The sequence below is a fragment of the Bolinopsis microptera genome, chromosome 8, assembly GCF_026151205.1.
Source record: "Bolinopsis microptera isolate Bmic1 chromosome 8, MBARI_Bmic_1.0, whole genome shotgun sequence".
Lineage (NCBI taxonomy): Eukaryota > Metazoa > Ctenophora > Tentaculata > Lobata > Bolinopsidae > Bolinopsis > Bolinopsis microptera.
In genome coordinates, this window is record NC_087079.1 from 6,313,663 (window position 1) to 6,336,844 (window position 23,182).

The 23,182-nt window shown below is 38.5% G+C and overlaps 1 protein-coding gene across 1 annotated transcript; it reads left to right on the forward strand.

Moving 5' to 3' along the window:
- Nucleotides 1–5,772: 5,772 nt before the first annotated feature.
- LOC134819148 (NAD-dependent protein deacetylase Sirt2-like) lies at nucleotides 5,773–9,441 on the forward strand. Its single transcript, XM_063828923.1, has 6 exons — nucleotides 5,773–5,944; nucleotides 6,245–6,669; nucleotides 6,940–7,028; nucleotides 7,165–7,293; nucleotides 7,598–7,741; nucleotides 8,762–9,441. The coding sequence occupies exons 1-6, from the start codon at nucleotides 5,787–5,789 to the stop codon at nucleotides 8,960–8,962; spliced, it is 1,146 nt and encodes a 381-aa protein (XP_063684993.1). The 5' UTR covers nucleotides 5,773–5,786; the 3' UTR covers nucleotides 8,963–9,441.
- Nucleotides 9,442–23,182: the final 13,741 nt, after the last annotated feature.

A 23,182-nucleotide genomic window follows, 5' to 3' on the forward strand; every position in this document is an offset into this window, starting at 1 on the left:
TGACCACGGTAACGCCGGGTTTGCTTGCGGTTAATCATATAAGGAAGCGGGTTGCCAAGGAAACCCTACCGGTTAGGGTCTATCTTCGAAAGCAAAATAGATATAGTTGTTCATATATTACGTAATCTAAATCAGCCGAGGAGGGCAAGGTTTCAAATGATTACGCTAGTGTATTTTTACACAATAGCTATGTGTACTGATTACGCAGTATAGTAGAGGGGAAAATGGTTACGAATTGGATGATGATTAATTACTCTACACTCGACTGTGACGTGACTTAATTATTTAAACTATGTCATGTTCAAAATGTCGAGTGTAAAGTGATTAATCATCATCCTAACTTTAGACTAAAGTTTAGTTTTACATTTTACGAGACGAGCACTTTGCTAAAACCCGTGCTAAATCAGTATCACTCTATAATAGTCTATACTCGATCTTCAAAATTATTCTCAAAGGATCCACGACATGACACTGCACGACAGTTGAAACCAGCTTGAATCTATGTATTTTCGGACGCTGATTCCGAATCACCCCACATAATATAGGGTTAAAATGCTCCCCTAGCGAGATATCGGCGAAAAACTGTCTCGATCACGTGATATGACCATATTATAACTATAAGGAAGTTTGTATAATTTCTTGTTAGGGTTTCAGTAATATGTATGCTTCATTTAGGGATTGATTAACGGTTAGAGTTCATGGAATCAGATTCTGATTAGAGGGTACGGTTTCAAATATTCATTCAGGGATACCTTGACCTTACCCTTAGAACTCACTGGTTGCTGGGCGGCGCTCAGCCTGTCATTCCGCCGAATCGCTATGTTTATGAACATGATAGCCTGGTACTGGTGTCCCCAGGTAACTAGAGATCAATGTGAATAAAACAGAAAATGTCCATGTCACGTCACAGTCGAGTGAATAGTGATTAATTATCAAGCTGCACGTTACACAATTCAGCCAATAGAGGACAGGAATTTGCTTGATTGACGATGTCAACCCTTCCATATCGTTGCTCTGTACACAGGAGGACTATAGACATAGTGCAAAGAAACTGCTGCTAACTGCTAGCTGCTCACTGCTAGCTGCTGTCGCGCGCGCGCGCCGCCCATAGCAGCAGTTAGCAGCAGTTTCTTTGCACTATAGTCATCTTGTGTGTAACCATCTCGATGCGAAGCACGAATGCTAGTTTGCGCGTCGAAGCGGCGAAGTCCTCCAAGAATTTGCAAATTTTAAGTTGCAAACATTTTTTCCTCCCGAAATATAATTTTTGAGATAACTAAAAATTCATATTCGATATTTTCTTAAAGTTTAAGTTGGCTCCTGGGGAGTTAATTTTAGCGATCAACGTGCTAAATCACCCCACCGAGCGTGATAAATCACTTTAAACTCTATTTTCGATATAATGTTTATAAACGGTCCCGACAGTGTATAGTTGTGGACACAACAAGAAAATTGAGAATAATCTTGTGCGAGGGTAGGGACCCAGATGTCGTTTCTAACCCAAATAAACTTTAAGGAGGCTTCTCATCAGTAGCCGCACCTCCTTACTCGGTTTCTGAACTGGAATTCTATGGGCTTCCAGACGGCCAGACCGAGTATTACCATCCCATCCTTCTAGAGTTCATCACAAGTAGCACCCACCTTGAAGATCTTTGACACCCAGACACACCCCATTGGCGAACAAACTTTGGATATAATCTTACATGCTCCCGAAGGAATCCCTGGTTTATGGTCTTTCTCATCGTCACCAGCACTTTCACTAGGTCACCAGCTCTTTCACTGAAGTCATCAGCCCTTTCATTGAAGTCATCAGATGTGACTCTGATCAACGGTATAGTTGTGGACACAACAAGAAAATTGAGAATAATCTTGTGCGAGGGTAGGGACCCAGATGTCGTTGGTAGTTGAAACCAATTAATCAATTAATTTTTTGACGGATGTCACTCGTCTAAATTTTTTTGGTCATACGTTGTATGACCCGCCGCTCACGAGTGGGCGGCTCCCCTGTGTCGTTTCACCATAGTGAAACGACCGTGGGGGTCGCAACGTGATACAAATTTTTTTCGAAGTAGCGCGCGCCGCTTTCTTCTAGAAATCGAACGTCGGAAATGTCCAGCTACGAAGTAGCGCGCGTGCCGGTTTTATAGTCCATTAACAATGGATATTGAACAATTAGCTTTGGTTAAACTTTGACCATTGTTAATGATCTGGCCCGGCGCGCGCTACTTCATAGCACTTGCCATCGGGCCAACATTTCGAGAAGAAAGCGGCGCGCGCTACTTCGAAGAAATTTAGACGAGTAACATCCGTCAAGTTAAACTTAGAGCAATCGTTAGGGTTTCATTTTAATATTTTTAGTCATGTCTTGTATCACGTGGTGACCCCTACTGTCGCTTCACTATAGTGTATGTATCGTGCGCGGCGGGTCATACAACGTATGACAAGTCATGTCAGGAATTGGGGTCAAATTATATCATATCAGAGGGTTATTGGTTTTAAAGAAAATCAAACAGTCGTTCAGCATTTAGGGCCAACTATAGATCGAGAAAGTGTTCAAAATGTTACGTGACAGTTGACAGTTGACTGTAAAGTGAATATTCATCATTCCAGTTTCCACCTTGGTCAGTTAAATGCGTCACGCATGCATGCAATCACAAATTTAATCAGTGTACTTAATCAATTAATGTAATCGCTTATCGCGCGCAAGCTCAAACCAACTGGAAAGTTTTATTTCTTTAGATATATTGCCTTCATTGCTCTAAGAGCCCTCTCACTTGCAGTAGCGCGCGACCGCCGAAGTGAACCAAGCGCGTCACGCAGTACGCGTAGACACATGGCTATGTGAATTGCCTTCATACAGTGGCTTGATGCTTAATGGCGACTTGTGTCACTTTTACCGACCTCTTTGATTGGCCACTGGTCAAAAAATGTCGATCGAGGGGACGGCAGAAAAGGTCCTCATCACTCATCAAAATCTTTAAAATTTCTTTTCTATTGGCTCAGATTATATATATATATATATTTTTAACGGCTTTCAGTTTCTTTTTTAAATTTCAGTTCATCAGATTTTCCCACTGCTTTTAGTTTGTATTTATTCTCAATTGTATATGATTCGTATTTGTTGTAGTTACTTTAATGATATAATTTCTCAGAATTGATGTAAATAAACGATGCAAAGACTTTCGAAGATCTAATCACAACCGCTTTCTTTTATTGTGTAGAAGTCCAGCCATGAAATATATATATATATATCATATCCCCGCCCAACGCACACTCCCCAAATTGCGCGCATCGCTGTAACTTCTTTCAAACTTCGTAAATCGAGATAATTTATTTTGCAATGTATTCAGAATTAATATTTGCACTTATACAAATTACCTGGATGTTAGAATACTTTTGAAAGGGTACAACAACCTCAAAAACGCTACCGACGTATTACTCCATAAAAAACACAAAAGCATAAGTAGCTTTTGTCGAGGTTGTAGCACTATGTGCTACTAGGCCGCGCATCTTCTCGCAACCACAGATCGTAAGTAAGTAAGTAAGTAAGTAAGTAAAGATTATGACATAACATCATCACAAGTGTCTACAAAATATCATTGCACTAAATAAAAATAATGTAAATAAATATACAGGGTGGGCCAAAAGTCAGTGTGCAAACGTTGGCCTTAATAGCTCAGTCACTGAGTGCCCAATTGAAATACTTCCTTCTGGTATGACTTAGTACTACCACTGGTTCGAGGAATTTGTCAACTCGAAAAATATTCGCGTTCGTTTTTTTCAAATGGAGGTTCATTTTCACATTTTTTTGATAGTTTGGATAATCGGATCAAGCTAAATGTTATTGAATTGTGTTTGGCCATTCGAATTACGTTTGCCCTGAAAGAATGAGAGTTCTAGCTTCTCAGATGACCGAGATATGAAGCATAACAAGCTTGTTCATTACGTGTGATCAGGTGATTGGTTTACCTAATCACGTGATAAGGTGACCCCGTTAACTACCCCGTTAAACATTATGGGAATTGTTAAGGGTGCCCAATTAAGGTGTCGTGTCACGGTGTCACATAATCACCCAGTCAATTTGTTAACGAGATACACAAAATGCTTGTTAACTTCGTCATTTCTAATCCGTTTTGCCTCATTTTTTCAGATCATATGCAACATTTGATAATCTACCGTCTCTAAAAAAATTAGGCGTTCAGGATTTTCAGAGAAAACAATATAGGTGTTTTAATATTGAATGGGCGTGGTCTAAAATATTCGAATTTTCAAATTTTGACGACGGAATCCTCGAACCAGTAAGTACAGTATGCCATCTGCAAAGCAACAGCTCTCAAATATAAAACTCAGCGGAGGTATAAGACCCAACGTTTGCACACTGACTTTTGGCCCACCCTGTATTTTTCCATCAACATTAATAATTTATCAAATTCAATTTAATTAATTAATAAAATCTAATACATTATCTATAAATAATTCATTAATACTTCCCAGTTGAATAAAGATTTATAAAACGCTTCTTTGCCACAAAAGGATGAAACCAAAGATATTCGTTATGTGTCTCCTTATTAACGGGTGATACTCGTAAAATATCTGTTCCATACAAACCTACAAGTCTCCTTATTGCTAAAATAACTGGGTCCTTCAATTTTCCCTAAAACTTCATTCGAAACATTCCAAAAATACAAATCATTAACACTGTTTTTAGAAATCATTTCGTATGCAGATCGGCGAGATGCGAAGAATTGACATCGTGAATCAATTGTCGAGGTGCCTCGAAAGTGATCTTAAACGATTCTCTGTTCAATTTATGAATAAAGTGTCAAACAGTATATATATATATACTGTATATATACAATAAAGTAATTCAAGTGTTGCAATTGGCAGAGCACAATACAGAGGTAACGGAAATTGTCCACTGCTACCAATTTTATATAATATTTGTTCAATTTTGATCGCGAAACGCCAACTAAATGTAACTAAAACTTAGTGCATAATCAAAAAAGTTATAGGCATATTTCCTACGTATCAAATTGGATGTGCTTTTGGCGGATATATAGGAGATATAACCTGCACCTTTTATATTTAGATGGTTTTCCGTTTATCAAAGCTTTGTTTGGGAATACAACTTTGAGTACCTTTATCGTGTCTTGTGCCATCCTCAGTGACCCTGGAAGAATGTCGTTTGAGAAAAATTCAGTCAAAACAGTGAAATTTAGGTCGTGGAAAGCTGAAATTCGAATATGTCCTACCGGTAGGACATATTCAAAATGTTTATTCCATCAAAGTTTTCTCCAGATATTATACTGATTCCAGTACCCTGATGGCGACTTGTGTCACTCTCACCGACCTCACTGATTGGTCACTGGTCAAAATTTCAGTCAAAACCACGAAATTTCGGTTAAGGGGACGGCAGAAAAGGTCCTCTTCAAAAATCTCTTTTTATATTCTGATGATTTTCTGTTTAATATCAAAGCTTTCTTTGGGAATAAAACCTTGAGTACCTCAATCGTGTCTGGTGCCATCCTCAGTGACCCTGTAAGAATGTCATTCGAGAAAAATTCAGTAAAAACAGTGAAATTTGGGTTGTGGAAAGCTGAAATTCGAATATGTGCTACCAGTAGGTAGTTTGAGGAGTCCTCACTCTCCTTGCATCCAACAATGGCATTTCTCTTGTCGCTAATATAAATAATTTTTTATCTATACTTCTTACATGTATCTATAAATCTTTGTTTTACTCACTATATTTTATTGGAAACTCATTGTTGTTATAGTACAGGTATTGAATGTCAGAATCAGCAAAAGATGCAAAGGGAAACAGTAAAGAAGAAAAAGGTGAAGTAACATGGGAGAGCTATGTCCCTGGTTCCTCATTGGCAGCAATTGATGCAAAAATGGCAAAACTTGACAACATGTTCAAAAGCATGTGCAGAAGTGCAGGCAGGTTAGCTTTCGATTATTACACCTAAATAGAATAGTAAAAATGAAAATAAACCCAACTGTGCATATAATATATTGTCTCCTGCCAATGTAAGAGCATTTGAATTCGAATATTACTCAAGACTTGCAAGAAATCTGTCATAGATTGATTAACTTTTTATACCTTATTCTGAATTGCATTTTACCATTGTGCTACTTCAAGCTCATGTCATTGATGATATTTTGTGATCGTTAAATCATCAATAAATGAAATTATTTTTATGTATAATTTAACTTTTACACTCGATAAATCGTTAATTTTCAGGGTCATGGCATATCATCTTGGTGAAATGCCTGCACCAGAACCATCCTCTACATCCCTGATAAGTTGTGCAACAGTAGACGATATAGCCAGCCACTTAAAAACTTGCAAAAATGTCATTTTGTTGACTGGCGCTGGGATCTCTACATCTGCTGGTATCCCAGACTTTAGGAGCCCTGGGTCTGGGGTATATGACAATGTTCAGAAGTATTTGGATAAGTACCAACTTCAGAATGCACAGAAACTGTTTAGCTACGAACTGTTCCAGGAGGATCCTGAACCGTTCTATGCGCTTGCTAGAGAGATGAAATACCCCGACAAAAATGTTCAACCAACATTGGCTCATTATTTCATCAAGTTGTTAAGTGATAAGGGTGTTCTGTTGAGAAATTACACTCAAAATATTGACATGCTCCAATCACAAACAGGTAAATGACTGAACAGAAAGAGAGGAAATGTGTCATTGTCTTTTTTATTTTGTTAAATAAAAGATTTGTAAGTATGAGCAATGAGACTAAAAATTGGACTGAGGAATTTTTATATGGAATGATCTTGTTAAAAGGAATAGCAACCTCAACTCAAAAAGTTTATCTGATTTCCATCTTAAACTAGATTAATTGCTGCTGTGAATTCAGAGAGTGTTTTTTACCACATGAATTTTAACGTATGATCCAAATATGATAAGATCGAAATTTTAGGTATTCCAGACGAAAGGGTATTTGAAGTTCATGGCTCATTTCGTAGTGGAACCTGCATGGAATGCCATGCAAAGTTAGACAAATCACAGGTTAGATTTCCTAATAATTTTAGATTTATGACAACCATATTATATAATTCTTCCACATTGCCGCAATTAAATAATGATAACAAAGCTAATATACTGTATTCAACAATGTTATAATTAAAATACTCTTAACTCCCAGCTGAAGGATGCTATATTCAGTGGTAAAGTAGCTAGATGTACTGGAGCAACAGGTAACGGTGACCACAGGGCTGTCTGTAGTGGTGTTATCAAACCGGACATTGTTATGTTTGGAGAAAGCTTACCTAAGGTAGAGTAGGGACTGTTATTTCATGTTTATAATTTTGAGCAGCGATTTTGCAGAATTTAATAATGTCAAGTTACTAGCACAGTGTTCATATATGAAAATTGAGAAAGTGGTCTCTGAAGCTACAATAGGTGAAAATTCCATAATCCTCTCATATTTTGCGAGAACGTTTTGATGTGACAGCTTATTAGAAACGTCTAAACTCTCTAAAGCATAGTCATATCAAAGATAGACAACTCATCACCACAGTCTGACATGCGAACATAACAATAGTATCTATTAAACTAATTACCAACAATTACATCAGGATTATTTGTGCTCAGTCGGTAATGACGAGGGGAAGTGTGACTTGCTGATCGTGATGGGTACCTCACTGCAAGTTGGCCCAGTTAACCAGATTCCAAACACGATCCCTCGCTCTACTCCTAGACTTCTCATCAACATGGAAAAGGTTTGCTGAAATAAATAATAATTCCTCCTTTTTTTTGTAGTTTTGTATACCTTTTAAGCTGTTGTATTTACTTTTTCCGATGATTCGATTATGTACTTTTTATAATACAGTTGTTTAAAAGGCCAGGGTATTGTGGACTAGTATTGTTTTTCAAATACGTCGATCTAAGAAAGCAGAGAGCTCAATATGGCTTTACATGGGTCTCAAAACGTTCTCATTACCGCATTTCAATACAACTCACATATTATCAACATAAGATCCTATAAAATTCAAACTAAAGGAGTTATTTGTTGTTTTGTATCGAAAAAATATGTCATTGGTCTAGCAACAAAAAAAAGGTTCTATTCAGTCCCTTCTCAATATAGGGATTATTCTAAAAATAAGGCCGGTTTGTGATTCGCTATTTTTAAAAGAAAATTTGTGTAACTAACTTATAAGCTGTTTCATCAAAATAAACCCGTTAAAATAAGTTTTGCTTAAGGTGCTTAAAATATGTTACTTTAACTAAGTACAGGATATATCATATCATGGCAGAGAGTAACACTTTAAAGTTATCTGAATTACTGTAAGACTTTTAAAAACGCACTGTCCCAATCCTGGCAATATATCACCCTGACGTCATAACCATGATGTAATTTAAACTGTTTGCATGCTACAGCAATGTAGATAACAATATTTGACAATATGTTAGTAGGTGCAAGAGAAATTCTCACGTTTACGCAGTTTTACTGTTTCCAGTATTTTAGTGCTTTACTTTGAGGGTTTAGTCGTTGATTATTTTCCCTTTATCCCATGTTATAAAATATAGTCAGGAAAGGAGACAAATACCTCCCGGCCCCCCTCCCGGACCCCTCCCGGCCCCCTCCCGGCCCCCTCCCGGCCCCTCCCGGCCCCCTCCCGGCCCCCTCCCGGCCCCCTCCCGGCCCCCTCCCGGCCCCCTCCCGGCCCCCCTCCCGGCCCCCCTCCCCCTAAATACTTACCATACAATTAAATAAATATAAGAATAAATACCATTCCCAGGTTTGTACAAGTGAAGCAGATTGCAACAACTTGGCAACTCCCATCTTCTTCTTTGATCACCAAGACAACAAGACAGACGTGTTCATGGGAGGAGACATATCTGACAGTTCCTTGATTGAGTTAACTAAGAAGATGGGGTGGTGGGAGGAGATGAAGGAGATGAGCGGGGAACTGGGGGAGGTGGTTGAGCAGTTATTGTGAACAGATTGGTCAGAATAGTGGTAAAGGAACGCGCTGTGATTGGACAATTGGTGGGGAGAGGAGCTTCTTATCGGACAATAAGATGTCTTCATGGGAAATACTGGGACATTGTTTTAACCCATGATACTGTTAGAGCTTAATGGGTTTGACGATTTGGGACAAATTGTTAAGATATGTATTTATATTTCTCATGTAATTTGCGATATTATGTCCCTGTACCTAAATTGAATTTAGCATAATTTAAGATATTCGACGTTATTTTTAGTTGATTATTATTTTCACAGAACCGTTTTATATTTTAAATTTTCAGTACTGGTGTCTGGTACTATTTTTTAGTGATTCAGGGTATAATTTCCTATCATTTACCAAACAAAATGTATATTTTCAATTAACGATACAGATAAAATTTGTGCGTAGAATTTCAGATTATAAATCAAATGAAAATGTATAGTGTACAGATGTTCAGATTGTTTTTGTTATCTTATCGTGTCTAATTATCTAATTATTGAATGACTAAAAACAATATCCTAAATTCTCGGAAAACTCAAGCTCCAGAAAACTGCAAATCTCATTTATTTTACTGTACAGTATACACATGTTTCTATTGCCTGTTTCAGATTTGTCCACGTACATGATGCTTTGCCTTAACTGAAATACAAATTGAATATAGGATATAATTTTATCTGATATAATTTTATCTGACATAATTTTATCTGATATATCCATTTCACCGCACAATAACACGTGACTACCAAGCTTTTCTAAACCCCCTATATTGAGTCCCTCTCTTTTCCTCCCCAGTTGATTAATACCCCCTCTCGTGTTAATCAAACCCCAGGGGGGCTTCCTCCAGTGGGGCTCCTTCAAAGGTACACTCTAAAACATGACCACTACTGCTGCTGTAGTAGTGGTAATGGTACAGCAGTTGCTCTATCAAGCTGCCCTGTCACCTCAACTTTCTCTTTGTACCATTGTTGCCATGTCACCGTTACCAGTGTAGAGAGATGGGGTGAAGAGTGTAGATAGTGTGTAAAGTGAGAAGAGAGTAGAGCTACTACTAAAGGTATTGTTGTATTCTTTATAAGATTGGAGGAGCTGCGATTTGTCGACTTTATATTGTGTAGTTATCTATTGTAGTCTGTAGTATCAGACATTTGTATTTACTGGTAGTTTGTAAATTACAAACTAACTGTGATTACAATCACAGTTGTCAGTATTTTGTTAGTTAATAGTTAATACTTGAATAAATTACAGTTAGTACTTGATACCCTATTATATTAATAAATCTTCACTTCAACACTGACGCTCAAGAAATAGAGACTGGGAAACCTTGGCTGTTGTAATTTTGTCTCCTCCAGCTCCAGTCGGTTGTTTATTTGTTGTTTCTGTATGATACGAACATCAGAGAAGCTCAATATCTTGTCTGGTTATTTTAGACTGGTGATGTTTGAAGACACCCCCCCCCCCCCCCCCCCCCATATCATTGTCCCCTGCCAAATATTTGTAAACATCACATAACAAGCATATAATGTGAGCTAAGTCACATCTTCATTGTTCCTAAATGAATCACCACAGTTAGTCTTTACCAAGGTCTATAGTGCTCGGAGTTTTGTTGCCATGACAGCAAATTAAACATTAATTACGTAATATAATTACCGACCTACATAATATGTGATGACTCCAGGTCCTCTTCTCCTCAATTAATCATCATCAGATTTAGCTACGTGATGTAAATACAAATATAGTTTACATCATGTGTAGTTGCCTCCCCCCACTCAGCAGCCACATGTCCTTGCACCTGGTCACTGCTTCGTCTTACAGTCTGGTTTAACATCTCTCTCTCTCTCTCTCTCTCTTGATCACTACTGCAGATCTCTACTGTGTGATGTTTTACTGTTAGACCTGCTTTACTGTTGGTTAGCTTTCTGTGGAGCGGTGTCGTTAGTGGAGAGTTAGAGGTCTAGTGGGGGGGGGGGGGGGGTACAGTTATGGGGTGTAACAAGACGTGTTATTGGTCTTTGTGGAGATGTGTAGTTAGTAGAAAGATGTAGTTAGTGGGTATAGAATCTGTTATTAGTCGTGTTATTGGTCGTGCTGTTAGTTCGTGCTAACTATTGTGTTTTACGGTGAATTAAACTTTCGTTGTGCTCGGTGAACTGTGCACTGCCTCCGTCATCAATAGTTGAGGCTACTCTCCAGTCTCCATCATCACTAGCTGTTCAACAGGATGCTGTAAAGTTGTTTCTATTGAGTTACTGACAGGAACTAGGTTACTTTAACTCGGGTGCGGTCAAGAAGAGACAAACTTATCATCGGTTATATTTTACTTTACCCAGTCAACAGTAAGGTTATCACCCTTAATTACCCTAATTATAAGGTAATTACCCTAATTGATTGAGTTGTGTTAATGGTGTTTGATATTGCAACTTAGTCTGCTGTACAAACTGCTGGTCTGGTGTTTTAATTCACACAAAGCTTCACGCTTCCGGGCTGATGTTTGCTGGCCTGAGAGGCCCTTTTGTTTGTTCCTTCAAATTGATAGTTGTTGTTTAAACCTTTAAATTTTAGATGTTTGGTTTGAATTGGTTTAATTGTTGTCGATATTTGGTTAGTGAAGTTTTGACATTTACTTTTTGTTTTAAGGAAAGATTAGACGTTCGTTTTTTAACTACCTCTTGTTTAGAACTTTTATTTAATAATAATAATTTGGTTATTTTGTGCAATTTAATTGTTGGTTTGATTTAGTTTAATTTTTTAATTATTTACCGTTTCTAGCATAACACGTAGCGTGAATAGTATGATCAAGGAAAATCAACTCCATCAAATTGTTCGGTTAACTCCTGAGTAAATTTTATATAATGAGTAAAATTCTACACCAAAATGAACAATTCACTGCAGTCTTATTATCATTGATCGATTATAATATAATTATTATGAAAGTAACAGTATTCTTCCAATGATTAGAAGCAAATTGTTTGCAACCGTGTTTAATTTACAAAAGTGGTCATATCACCCCTGTATGACCACTCCTCAGATTTCACACTTTGAACTCGTATTTCATGTATTTTCGATAAGGTAAAATGATTGCTATCCAGATAAACCCACCACATCAGATGAACGTTGAGTAAAAGCAGCTGTAACATTAAACTTAAGGGTCCCGCCCTACTGCAACATGCACACTTCTCAATTCAGCTTACACTCCTCCCTCTCTCTTATAATATATAAATAGCACCTTGTCAAATACTACTGTTATGATATGTTGTCTGTATGCTAGTCCTGCTGTGCGTGGCCATTACTTTGTAGTTTCTTGTTATCCCTAATTGAGCAATTTAGACTGAATTGCTCAATTAGAGTACATATAGGCCCGCAAGAAACTACAAAGTAATAACCAAGTTGTAAGCACTATCAGCGAAGTGGCACAATTTAAAATCTGCTACTAGGTTAAAATGTATCCTTCTTGTAAGCCACCTCTCAATTATAGTGGTCACAGCGCCTCTGTTCTATAATGATGTCACACAGAATACACTCTAATTGAGATTCTATTTCCGGATTGTTGCTTCACTTCACACCCAGGTTCTCTAACCTGCGGTCTGATCCAGGGTATACTATAGTAGTAGACTATATAATAGTAGACTCTATAGTATATAGTCTATATTATCATTGTAATGACTGTTACACTGCAGGTATTGAGTATTGTTCTCCATTGTAGGGATCTAACAGGGCTACAGCTTTACAACAGGGGCTATCTCTATTGTATTGTGGAGACTGGAGAGGTTACCCCAGGTGGGCTCTGGAGGGGGTTGTTAAGTTGCTGTGTTACTTACTACTTAAAGGTGTTGTTAAGTGTTACTTAAAGTTGTTGTTAAGTGTTACTTGTAGCAACTAGTATAGCAAGTGTTGTTAGTAGTTCTGTGGATTGTTGTTAGTGGCCGTGGTTCTGGAGTTGTAAAGATTTGTGTCTAGATTTGTCTAGAATAAACGACCGAATTCCGTGCCAGAAAAATACGGAGACAAGATTCGAACCTTGACCAACTGGCAACTATGTACTTGATTCTGGAAATATCCTGCTTGCGTAACACGTGATACGTAAATATATTTACATATACAGCTCATTTCTCTAGCCGCAAACCTTTCCATTTTCCTACAGCCGGGAATAAGAGTCTTAACTGCAGGCGACTGACAGGTTTTTATAACTTAACCAATCATTGTTTCATTCACACTTACGAATGATTTAATCATGATTCCGAGGAGTCTTACAAGGTTTCTAACAAGGTTTCTAACAGAGAACTTAGTTATGATACAATAACCTAATCGTAAAACGATCGCTTTATTTCCGGAGTTCTATTTTACCATGTTTAAAGTTGCTACACTCATGGCTGCTCGTGTTAAGTTCTCCTTTTTGTGCATCTTGTGCAACACTTTACGCAACTTAATTAAGCTATTCATTTACACTTATTTATAATATAATATCTGAGTAGAGTTGAAAGTGTTAAACCCCTTAATATTGTCAACACTTATCGTATCTCTCAATAAGACGTGAGTTTCGAGAGGTATTGTAGGGTTTCTGAATATATGCTATACAGTAGTATTAGGTATTTGTAGAAGGTGCATAGTGCTTTTTATCCTTCGCATGTAATTACATTCTTGACTAATGTTTCCTGTTTAGTGTCCTATTAATTATTTAATGTCCTTGAATGTTGTTCATCTGCAAGTGCCATTAGCTAATTATCAAAGTTCTTAAGCCAGTTTCCCACGCCTATTTTAGGTTGTTACCAGTGAATTGCTAGCTGGCAACCGATTAGTAAGTCGTTAAAATTAAATCAACATGCAATTGTTATAGATCTGAATCTACAGTCCTAAAGTGTTCAGCCTAATGTAGTTATTACACGCTAATTGAACTATAATTACACCCTAATTGGACTATAATTACACCCTAATTGGACTATAATTACACCCTAATTGGACCATAACTTCACAGATTGTTCCACTAGTCCCCTAGCAGCTGTACAAGGTAACTTGATAGGGTCTCTTTACCTGCCACTAAACTAATCAGTTTTCATTATATTATCTCACAATGTACTATAAGAGATACCAAGTGTGTGTGTGTGTGAGTTACGAGCCCCCAATTAAATGATAACTGCCGTTGTTTTATGATGTCTGACTGTGGAATGTGTGTTTGTTGGATTGTCTGATCCCAATTGCTCTGCTTCTGTCTTTGATACACTTCTTTAGTTCGGATGTGATTGGTATGATCTATTGATCAGTTTGTGTAGTCTTGTTAAAGGGAAATATGTTGTTGTTGTTGTGTTTGTGTAAAATGTAACAGTTTACAAACCCCTCCTCCTAACACATAGTGTTGTAGTTGAGTAACACACAGTGTTGTAGTTGAGTAACACACAGTGTTGTTGTTGAGTAACACATAGTGTTGTAGTTGAGTAACACATAGTGTTGTAGTTGAGTAACATATAGTGTTGTAGTTGAGTAACACATAATGTTGTAGTTGAGTAACACATAGTGTTGTAGTTGAGTAACACACAGTGTTGTAGTTGAGTAACACATAGTGTTGTAGTTGAGTAACACATAGTGTTGTAGTTGAGTAACACATAGTGTTGTAGTTGAGTAACACATAGTGTTGTAGTTGAGTAACACATAGTGTTGTAGTTGAGTAACACATAGTGTTGTAGTTGAGTAACAAATAGTGTTGTAGTTGAGTAACACATAGTGTTGTAGTTGAGTAACACATAGTGTTTTAGTTGAGTAACACACAGTGTTGTAGTTAAGTAACACACAGTGTTGTAGTTGAGTAACACATAGTGTTGTAGTTGAGTAACACTAACTTCTACTTGGCTGAGCAACTTAGTTACACTAACATCTGGTTCTGATAAACGTTTTTTACTGTTTAATTGCTATTAGAAGAACGATTTGTGTTGTTTCGCTAAAGATAAACTTGGATAAAGTTGGTAATCTTGTTACAATCTGAGACTTTAGGAGCCTGGAACAGTGGTCACTAACCACTTAATTGGTCGCACTGTTTTATCATGATTCCTTGGTAACCCACCTAATAACACTGTGCAGCACACTTTACATGCATTATCTCACACCCTCACAATCTGCTGGCAGATCTACATAACGTAAAGTAGAAACTATTTTGTAAACTATTTTAAACTCCTTGTCAGATCTACTTTCGGGACTGTTCCAGGTTCTTGTACTACTAACTACTGTGTAGTTTGTAGTTGGCTGTTGTAAGCCGTACAACATGCAGTCTACTCTGGTCTTGTCGCCGGATTTGACAAGGACACACATGTTTTAAAATATATGTTTCACAGTCAACAACCCAGTTGACGGAGTTATATATTAGATTACGTGAGAAGATCACTATGTGATGGGGAGATTAAATACAATGGAAATTATTATATTAGAATTAAACGTCATTTTATGGGATCATTTTGGACGTAAAATTCTTGAAATTCCGCGAATACTATTACTAATACACTACACTAGGACTATAAATATGCATTCATCTAATGTCACGATACTAATTGCATGTCATGACTACTACACTTTCTCCTTTAAGTTTACTTATCAATACCAACGTGCTTTAGTTCTGCTTGATTTGTTGAAGCTAGCTACTTCAATACTTTAAGTTTTAACTTGTGTTAATTTAGAATGAGTTAAGGATGTTGAGTAGTTTGTTGTTTCAGTCTCGTTGTCGAGTTTTAATCGATAATGTTTGACTCCAGTCATCAAACACTCTGTTTCGGGTGGCTTACTGTACTGCACTAGGGACCTTACTTGATTTAAGATTTAAAGCATTCTCAAGTTTGTACAAATACCGTTTATGTAATTCTATACTTTATTTTCTGCTATAACACTAAAACTCACTCTGTTACAGACTACAGATCTATATAAATATTTAATTATATCTAGTTTTTACCTACAGCTCTACCGTAAACTCTACCGTAGACTTTACAGTAGACTCTACCGTAGACTCTACAGTAGACTCTACCGTAGACTCTACAGTTGACTCTACAGTATACTCTACAGTCTACAGTATACTCTACAGTAGACTCTACCGTAGACTCTACCGTAGACTCTACTGTAGACTCTACAGTAGACTCTACAGTATACTCTACCGTAGACTCTACAGTATACTCTACAGTCTACAGTATACCCTACAGTAGACTCATGCCTCGTTAGTGTATGTATTTAATTTTAGTACGACTTTGCTCTCTCTCCATCTGAAACGTTTCACCTGTATCCGGTTAGCTATGAGATACAATACTCTGCATAGTTACAGCTATTGGAGATACATTATACAGTTTACTTGTCGTAGCTAGTACTACTCATCAAGATTGACTTCTACTGACTTATTAAGTTTGACACGTGACAGCTGCTCGCTCATTTGATTGGTAGATAGATACTGTCAGTTGATTGGTTACTGCTTACTCCTTACAGCGTATTTTCAAAATACTCGCTACTTCTCAGGTTAAAGGTCTCAACAATGACATATTATTATCTCGTAACAACCTAATTAATGATCGGTACCTCACAATGTAGGTCACTAAAGACAACCAACATTAATTCGTTACCAGTCATAAGTTTGAAATATTGAGAAAAACAGCACTATAATCTGTAATCCCCGAACATGTTCTATTTATAGCTCACTCATTTGCCCCCACTTCTATGTGTGTATAATACATGGGCTACATCACCGGGGGGGCAGGGGGGGCAGCTGCCCCCCCTGGGATTTGGGGGACAAGTTTACAAAAACATGAAAATTTATTCTTCAACATAACATTAAACCAGACGGCTATGGTATACAGTTTTGTTTTCGCACCCACTGCTCTGTAGCCCCACTGCACTGTAGCCCCCCCCCCCCTACATTGTGTTATTTTTAAATACCATACCAGTTACCACGAACGATGGATGAATTCCGTCCAGGGGGTTGAAGAGAAAGGGAGGGAGGGAGGGGGGAGAGTGGGAGCACAGCATGGTTGCGTGTTAAGTTGATCTCGCGCTGCCTATTTTACCGTTACACAAACAAAAGATTCCAATCAGTGTCAGGGTCACCCTGACACTGACTGGCCGGGCATATTTAAGTGTGAAAACGGAATGTCATGTAACCGAATTTCTGTGACCAAATTACTGTGAACTGCAGAAGATGGAAAAGAAAACAAAGGTCACAATTCAAATTTCCCGCTCCCGCTCCCGTGCCGTCCTGTTCTTGCGTCCTCGACATATTTTTAACCTTCGTTTCATTGATATCAGGGTTCCGTACTTGTTGGGACCAAACTATGTCTTTGTACAAATTTTTTAAGGTGAGTCAATAAATTGTTTTTATTTTTGATAGCCGCTTCTTGATAGATTCTAATTCATCCCGTTTAAGATAAATACCAAACGCCACTTTTCAATTGTATGCTTTATCAATATCTAAGTGATTTGAATAAATTGAAGCTATAGGAACATCTGACCCACGATTGAAAATTGTCAATTCATCGCTCTTTAACAAATAGTCGGAAAACTTCTAAACTTTTACCCTGATTTTTGGTTTTTAGTTTCTTGGTCGCAAATTAGATATTTTTAGAAGAAAGAAGATGTGTCAACAGTTCTTGGACAAGAAGAGGATAACTCCGACTCAGAAAATCCTATAAACCCAAATTCGAGGTGATTAATCTGATGCAGCTTTTTGACGCGTTTGTTTCCCTTTGGGATCTATTGCTTGTATCTAAGTCTAACTCTAATAGTGACCTATCACCTTTAATTTTTTTCTCACGGCTCCTATTTCTTAACAGTGCTGATGTGGACGTAGTGGATGAGTCAAGTTTAGACCTTGGACAAGTAGAAAAAGTAACAAATGTACATGAAAACACTCCTAAACTCAACGTTTTGCATTCATCTAGAGAGTTAAGGTACACAATCGTTATTTTATTTTTTTGGGAAATTCTATTGATGTAGTTGAGACTTAACTTTTTACGTTGTCATGTAGTGTGTTTTTGACAAATTGTTGTTGAACTTGTTCGATAGTAAACTATACCTAAACTGAAACATGCTTAATTTGCTCAGCGTATTAGACCGAAACGTGACTATAGAAGACGACAACGAGCAGCCTTCATGTAGCTCTACATCGTCAATGTGCACAACTGATCCCGTAATTGATGTTCCCGAAGATCAACAACCAACTTTGAGGACGGAGTTGGCAGTGTCTACGATTAAACAACATACCCCAAAAGACTCGTTTATTTTCCCCAAATCGACTTCTAACAGCGGTAATCGGTCGTGCCAGCATCAGTACTTTAAAGAATTCCCCTGGCTTCATTATGATGTGAAGACTGATAGCGTTTTCTGCACTATCTGTGCAAATGCTAAGAGAACTGGATGTTTGTCTGTAAACTGGGGAAAGGTGGAGGAGGCATACACATCCCGTGGATTTCGAAACTGGAAGAAGGCACCCAAGTGCTTTCGTGATCATCAAAATTCGGTTACCCACAGGTTTGTGATATCGCAATCAAAACTCCCTGACGTAGCTGAGCAACTAGTTAAAAGTCTAACGGAGACAAGAAGCATTGAACGACACTACTTGCGGAGGATTATTACAACAGTCAGATACCTTGCGAGGCAGGGCATTCCACTATCCGGCAAGAACGGTGAAGATAACTTTAGTCAATTGCTAAAACTCCGAGCTGAAGACGACAGCATTTTAAAGGAGAGACTAAACCGAGAAGCGGACGACCGTAAGCAAGGAGGCAATAAAGTGTTCTTTAGCTACCGACACCCTACAATACAGAACGAGATTCTCGATATTATGGGGCAAGAAGTTGTCAGAACTTTACTGCGGAGTAAAATTCAAAAGTGTCGCTTCTTTTCCCTTATTTGCGATGAAGGGACAGATGTTGCAAATAACACATTTGTGACAATATGCCTGCGTACCATTGAAACTTTACCACCTTAAAGTTTCAGAGGATTTTATGGGTTTCTATCACGTAGCAAATATCAAATCGGATTCAATCGTCGCCGTGATCAAAGACGCCTTAAAGAGGTTTGCTCTAAGGCTCAGTGATTGTCGGGGTCAAACCTACGACGGGGCCTCTAACATGCTTGGACCAAAATCTGGAGTGTCAACGAGGATTTTGAAGGAGAATCCCTTAGCTCTTGCTAATCACTGTCTGGGACACGCTTTAAACCTCGAGGTTAAAGCTGTTAATAAGAACTGTAAACCCTTGTCTTTGACAACTGACACGACAGAAGAAATTGTTAAGTTGGTAAGGTACTCTCCTAAGCGTGAAAATATGTTATCTGTAATACAAAGTGATATTATTGTCGCAGCAGATGACGAAGAAGATATTCCTGTTCAACAGAAGATCCTCGGTTTGTCATCTACCCGATGGACAGTGAGATCCCAGTGCTTCCGAAGGATACTAGAAAATTATCCAGCCCTTCAAGAGCTTTGGAAAGCATCCCTCTTTGAAGGTGGTTTAAACAGTGAGGTTAAGGCTCGGATAATTGGTGTTCAGAGTCAAATGAAGACATTTAGATACTTTTTTGGACTGTTTCTCTGTGAAAGGTTATACCGAATGTCAGACAACGTATCAAAGTCTCTGCAAGGACGACGGCTTTCAGCACTTGAGGGAAAAGCTCGTGTTGATAACCTTCTAACAACGCTCAAGTCCATAAGGAACGAGACATCGTTTGCTCCTTTGTGGAACAGTTGCATGACACAAGCAGCGAAGACCCCTTCAGTTGAAGAACCACAGCTCCCTAGAAAAAGGCGACGACCTAACTACAGTACATTGGTTGTTGTGGATGGTCACACATCACTTTCGAGGGAAGAACATCCGCAGACACCGGAGGAGTTTTACAGGACTGAGCAGTTCTATCCGGCCATCGATTCGATGGTTACTGGTCTAGAGGCTAGGTTTCAAGAAAAGGCCTATAAAACATACTCTATCCTTGAAAGTTTTCTCTTGAGCCTAGCCAATGCTCACCCAGGTGTATACCCCCCGACCCCACATGAGGCCTTACAATATCCAGAGGTGTCCCTGGAAGTTGCTGAGTATGACGCCTTCCGGACCTCGATGGAAGGGGAAGATTTAAGATGTCTTAGAGACATTCATGAAGCATGCCAAAAACACTTGGAAGATGCTAGCCTATTCCCTGGAATTTTGACTTTGCTTAAGGTGATGCTTCTACTGCCAGCTACAAGCGCAGAAGCAGAACGAACCTTTTCCCTCATGAGACGGACGAAAACGTGGTTGAGATCAACGATGAACGATAAAAGGTTTAACAATCTGGCTGTGTTGAATTACCACCGTAATATCACGGACTCCCTTGACATAGAGAACATTGGCAACCAGTTTATCGCTCTTTACCCCAGCAGAGAATCACACTTTGGAAAGTTTTGATATCAGAACCGCACGAAGCTCGAGTATTATTCAGATTTCAAGGTCAGTAGTTGTTTGAAGTTTGTCTATATTATCATCATTGTGTGTATGTATAGTAAAGTGTAGTACTAATGTGTAGTTAAAAGAGATTGTGAAGTATGTACTGTCAAGCTTAAATTCGGACTACTTACATTAATTTACTTTTTCTTTTAGTTGCTGCTAACGTAAATTCGTGTCCCTCAAGTACTGGAAAATGCGTCAAAATTGTCTAATTTCCTTAAAAATTTTCCGGGGGGCTTCGCCCCCCTATCCCCCCGACAAGGGGCTCCGCCCCTTGACCCCAAAGGGGGCTGCGCCCCCAGACCCCTGCTATTGAGGGGGGCTTCGCCCCCCTACCCCCCCCACAAGGGGCTCCGCCCCTTGACCCCACTGGGGGCTGCGCCCCCAGACCCCTGCTATTGAAGGGGGGCTTCGCCCCCCTACCCCCCCCACCGGGGGCTCCGCCCCTGGACCCCGCAGGGGGCTTCGCCCCCTTGCCCCCCCTGGGTTGAAGACGTGATGTAGCCCCTGTAATATAGTGCCCGTGTTTTAGTCCCGAGGTTTAATCGCTGTGTGTAAGCTGTTTGGAACGCCTGCTTGTTTGTTTGCTTGTTTGTTTATAGAACCCGTCCCCAATCTCGTATTGGAAAATGACTAAACTCAATTCTGAGTGTGAATACGGGTGGTACCTCCAAGTGTGGAACGCCTTGTGAGGGTTATTTACCGATAGTTGAAATTCGATCGTATCTAGTGCAATCGAGCACTATATACCGCAGCGGTATATACAGTAGTTTAGCGCTATATAGCGGACTTAGCGGTATTACCGCTATATAGCGGTAAACTGCGTTCGTTAGCGCTAGATATCGAATTTCTACTATCGGAAAAGAACCCTTGTCAGCTGTGATCTGAGCCGTTGTACTTTGATACACAACAAGCTTGTATTACGACTCACATCGTGGTACGGATCGTTCATTACGTAAGCCAGATTTTTAGCCATTTAGACCCCGCCGTAAGCCATTTAACACTTAATTGACAATTGTGTAGGAATGACACTATACTAGAGTACGTAGCTTCAGATCACAATCCCCCCCCCCTGGTTAGCTTACGTAATATATGAACGATCTTCTGTATTACAACCCCAGTTTCAGTATACACACACACGATCCAGTCTTTTTATCTCTGTAATCAATGTACGTCATAATCACCACTTAATGAGATAATTACCATTCTTTACTCGAGCTAATAGCTGGGTGAGTCTAGTCTTTTTGGCTAGTTTCATAACATTAGACCGGGCTGGTATCTTCCTTTTTGATTTGGTTCACGTGACTTTCTGATTTGAGTCACGTGACTTTTTGATTTGAGTCACGTGACTTTTTGATTTGAGTCACGTGGCAGTGATGGTGCATTGTGATTTACCTTGTGGTGTCCTGACACGGAACAGTTTGTTCTTTTAGATGGTTTGCGAGGGTTTTGTAGCTTTTGTTTTGTGTACTGGTAGTTAGCTTCTCATTGTATCTGTTCTAATTATCACTTTGGTAAAATGTTATCGATCTCAGACGTCAACCCTATGTATGGCAACACTACAATGAAACATTGGAGTCCGACGTCGGGTTTAGGTCAGATTTTTGTCATTTTGAAGCCTGAGTTTGGTTACGATTTGTTCATTTTGAGGCCAGGTTTTATTCAGCTTTAGATCGGGATACACCAGGCTCCTGTGACTCAAAATACATACCTCCTTCTCACCCCGTTAGCAATCACACGTTAGCAATCAAGCAATCACACGGTTTTATTTATTTCCACTGCTAAACTTCAGATCGCTAATATCTCGATATTCTCAGCCTCAGTATGACATCATCTTTTAAAAATGTTTTAAAAACATCAATAATTGTCGATTATAGCTAACAGTTGTGGATTGGTGATTACATCATACTTTAAATCAATTGTCTATCATCAATTTATTGTATCCATACATTATTAACTGATTCTATAGCAGTAATTGAAGTTAATTTTTAAGTCAGATAAGGTAATTTAAAATGATTTTAATGCAATTCCACGAAGTTGCTGTTTATTAATCATCTTACATTGCAAAACGACGATAAGCGAATCATCTTAACTGTAAATCAAAACGCATCAGAATGTGACTTATTCCCATTTCCCGGCATATCCATAGTCTGCCAAAACAATTAACACCATGAACTCAACGATCATTATATGAGCATTTAATTTGCGGCAGCACTTTAAAAACAACCATGAAGTCAGCTAGAATAAGGGGACCCAGACAATGTTTCAGTATTCACACGGAAAATTAATTTGCAATTTGCACCGTGTTCATTGATCTATGTGATATGGCATAAGGATATGAAAAGGATGTGAAGAGGCTGTCCAGTATTAGGGTTACATCGTTTTGCAAATTTTACGTGGCATTACTTTTATTAGTGTTAATGCAAACTATGTTTTACCGGTTTTTTGTGATCGATTCATTATGATTATCTCAAGCTTCCAAAATTCATCCTTCGTAAACATCTATTAATCAACTTATTCATTTGATATCAGTTCTGAATGTAGTATGAATACTTGTAATTTTGCCTCAGTGCAATAGTGTTTGCTGAGAAGATTTGTAGATTTCGCAGAGGAACATGATCGAATAATTTCTATAATTAATAATGTAATAATGATAATATTTCTCTTACCTAGCCATTTAGTATGCCTAAACAAATCGGTTATTTGTTTGCTGTATTATAGTATCAATACAACTATAACATTATATAATAATAATTATATAACATTCCTCTCATCCAGCAGT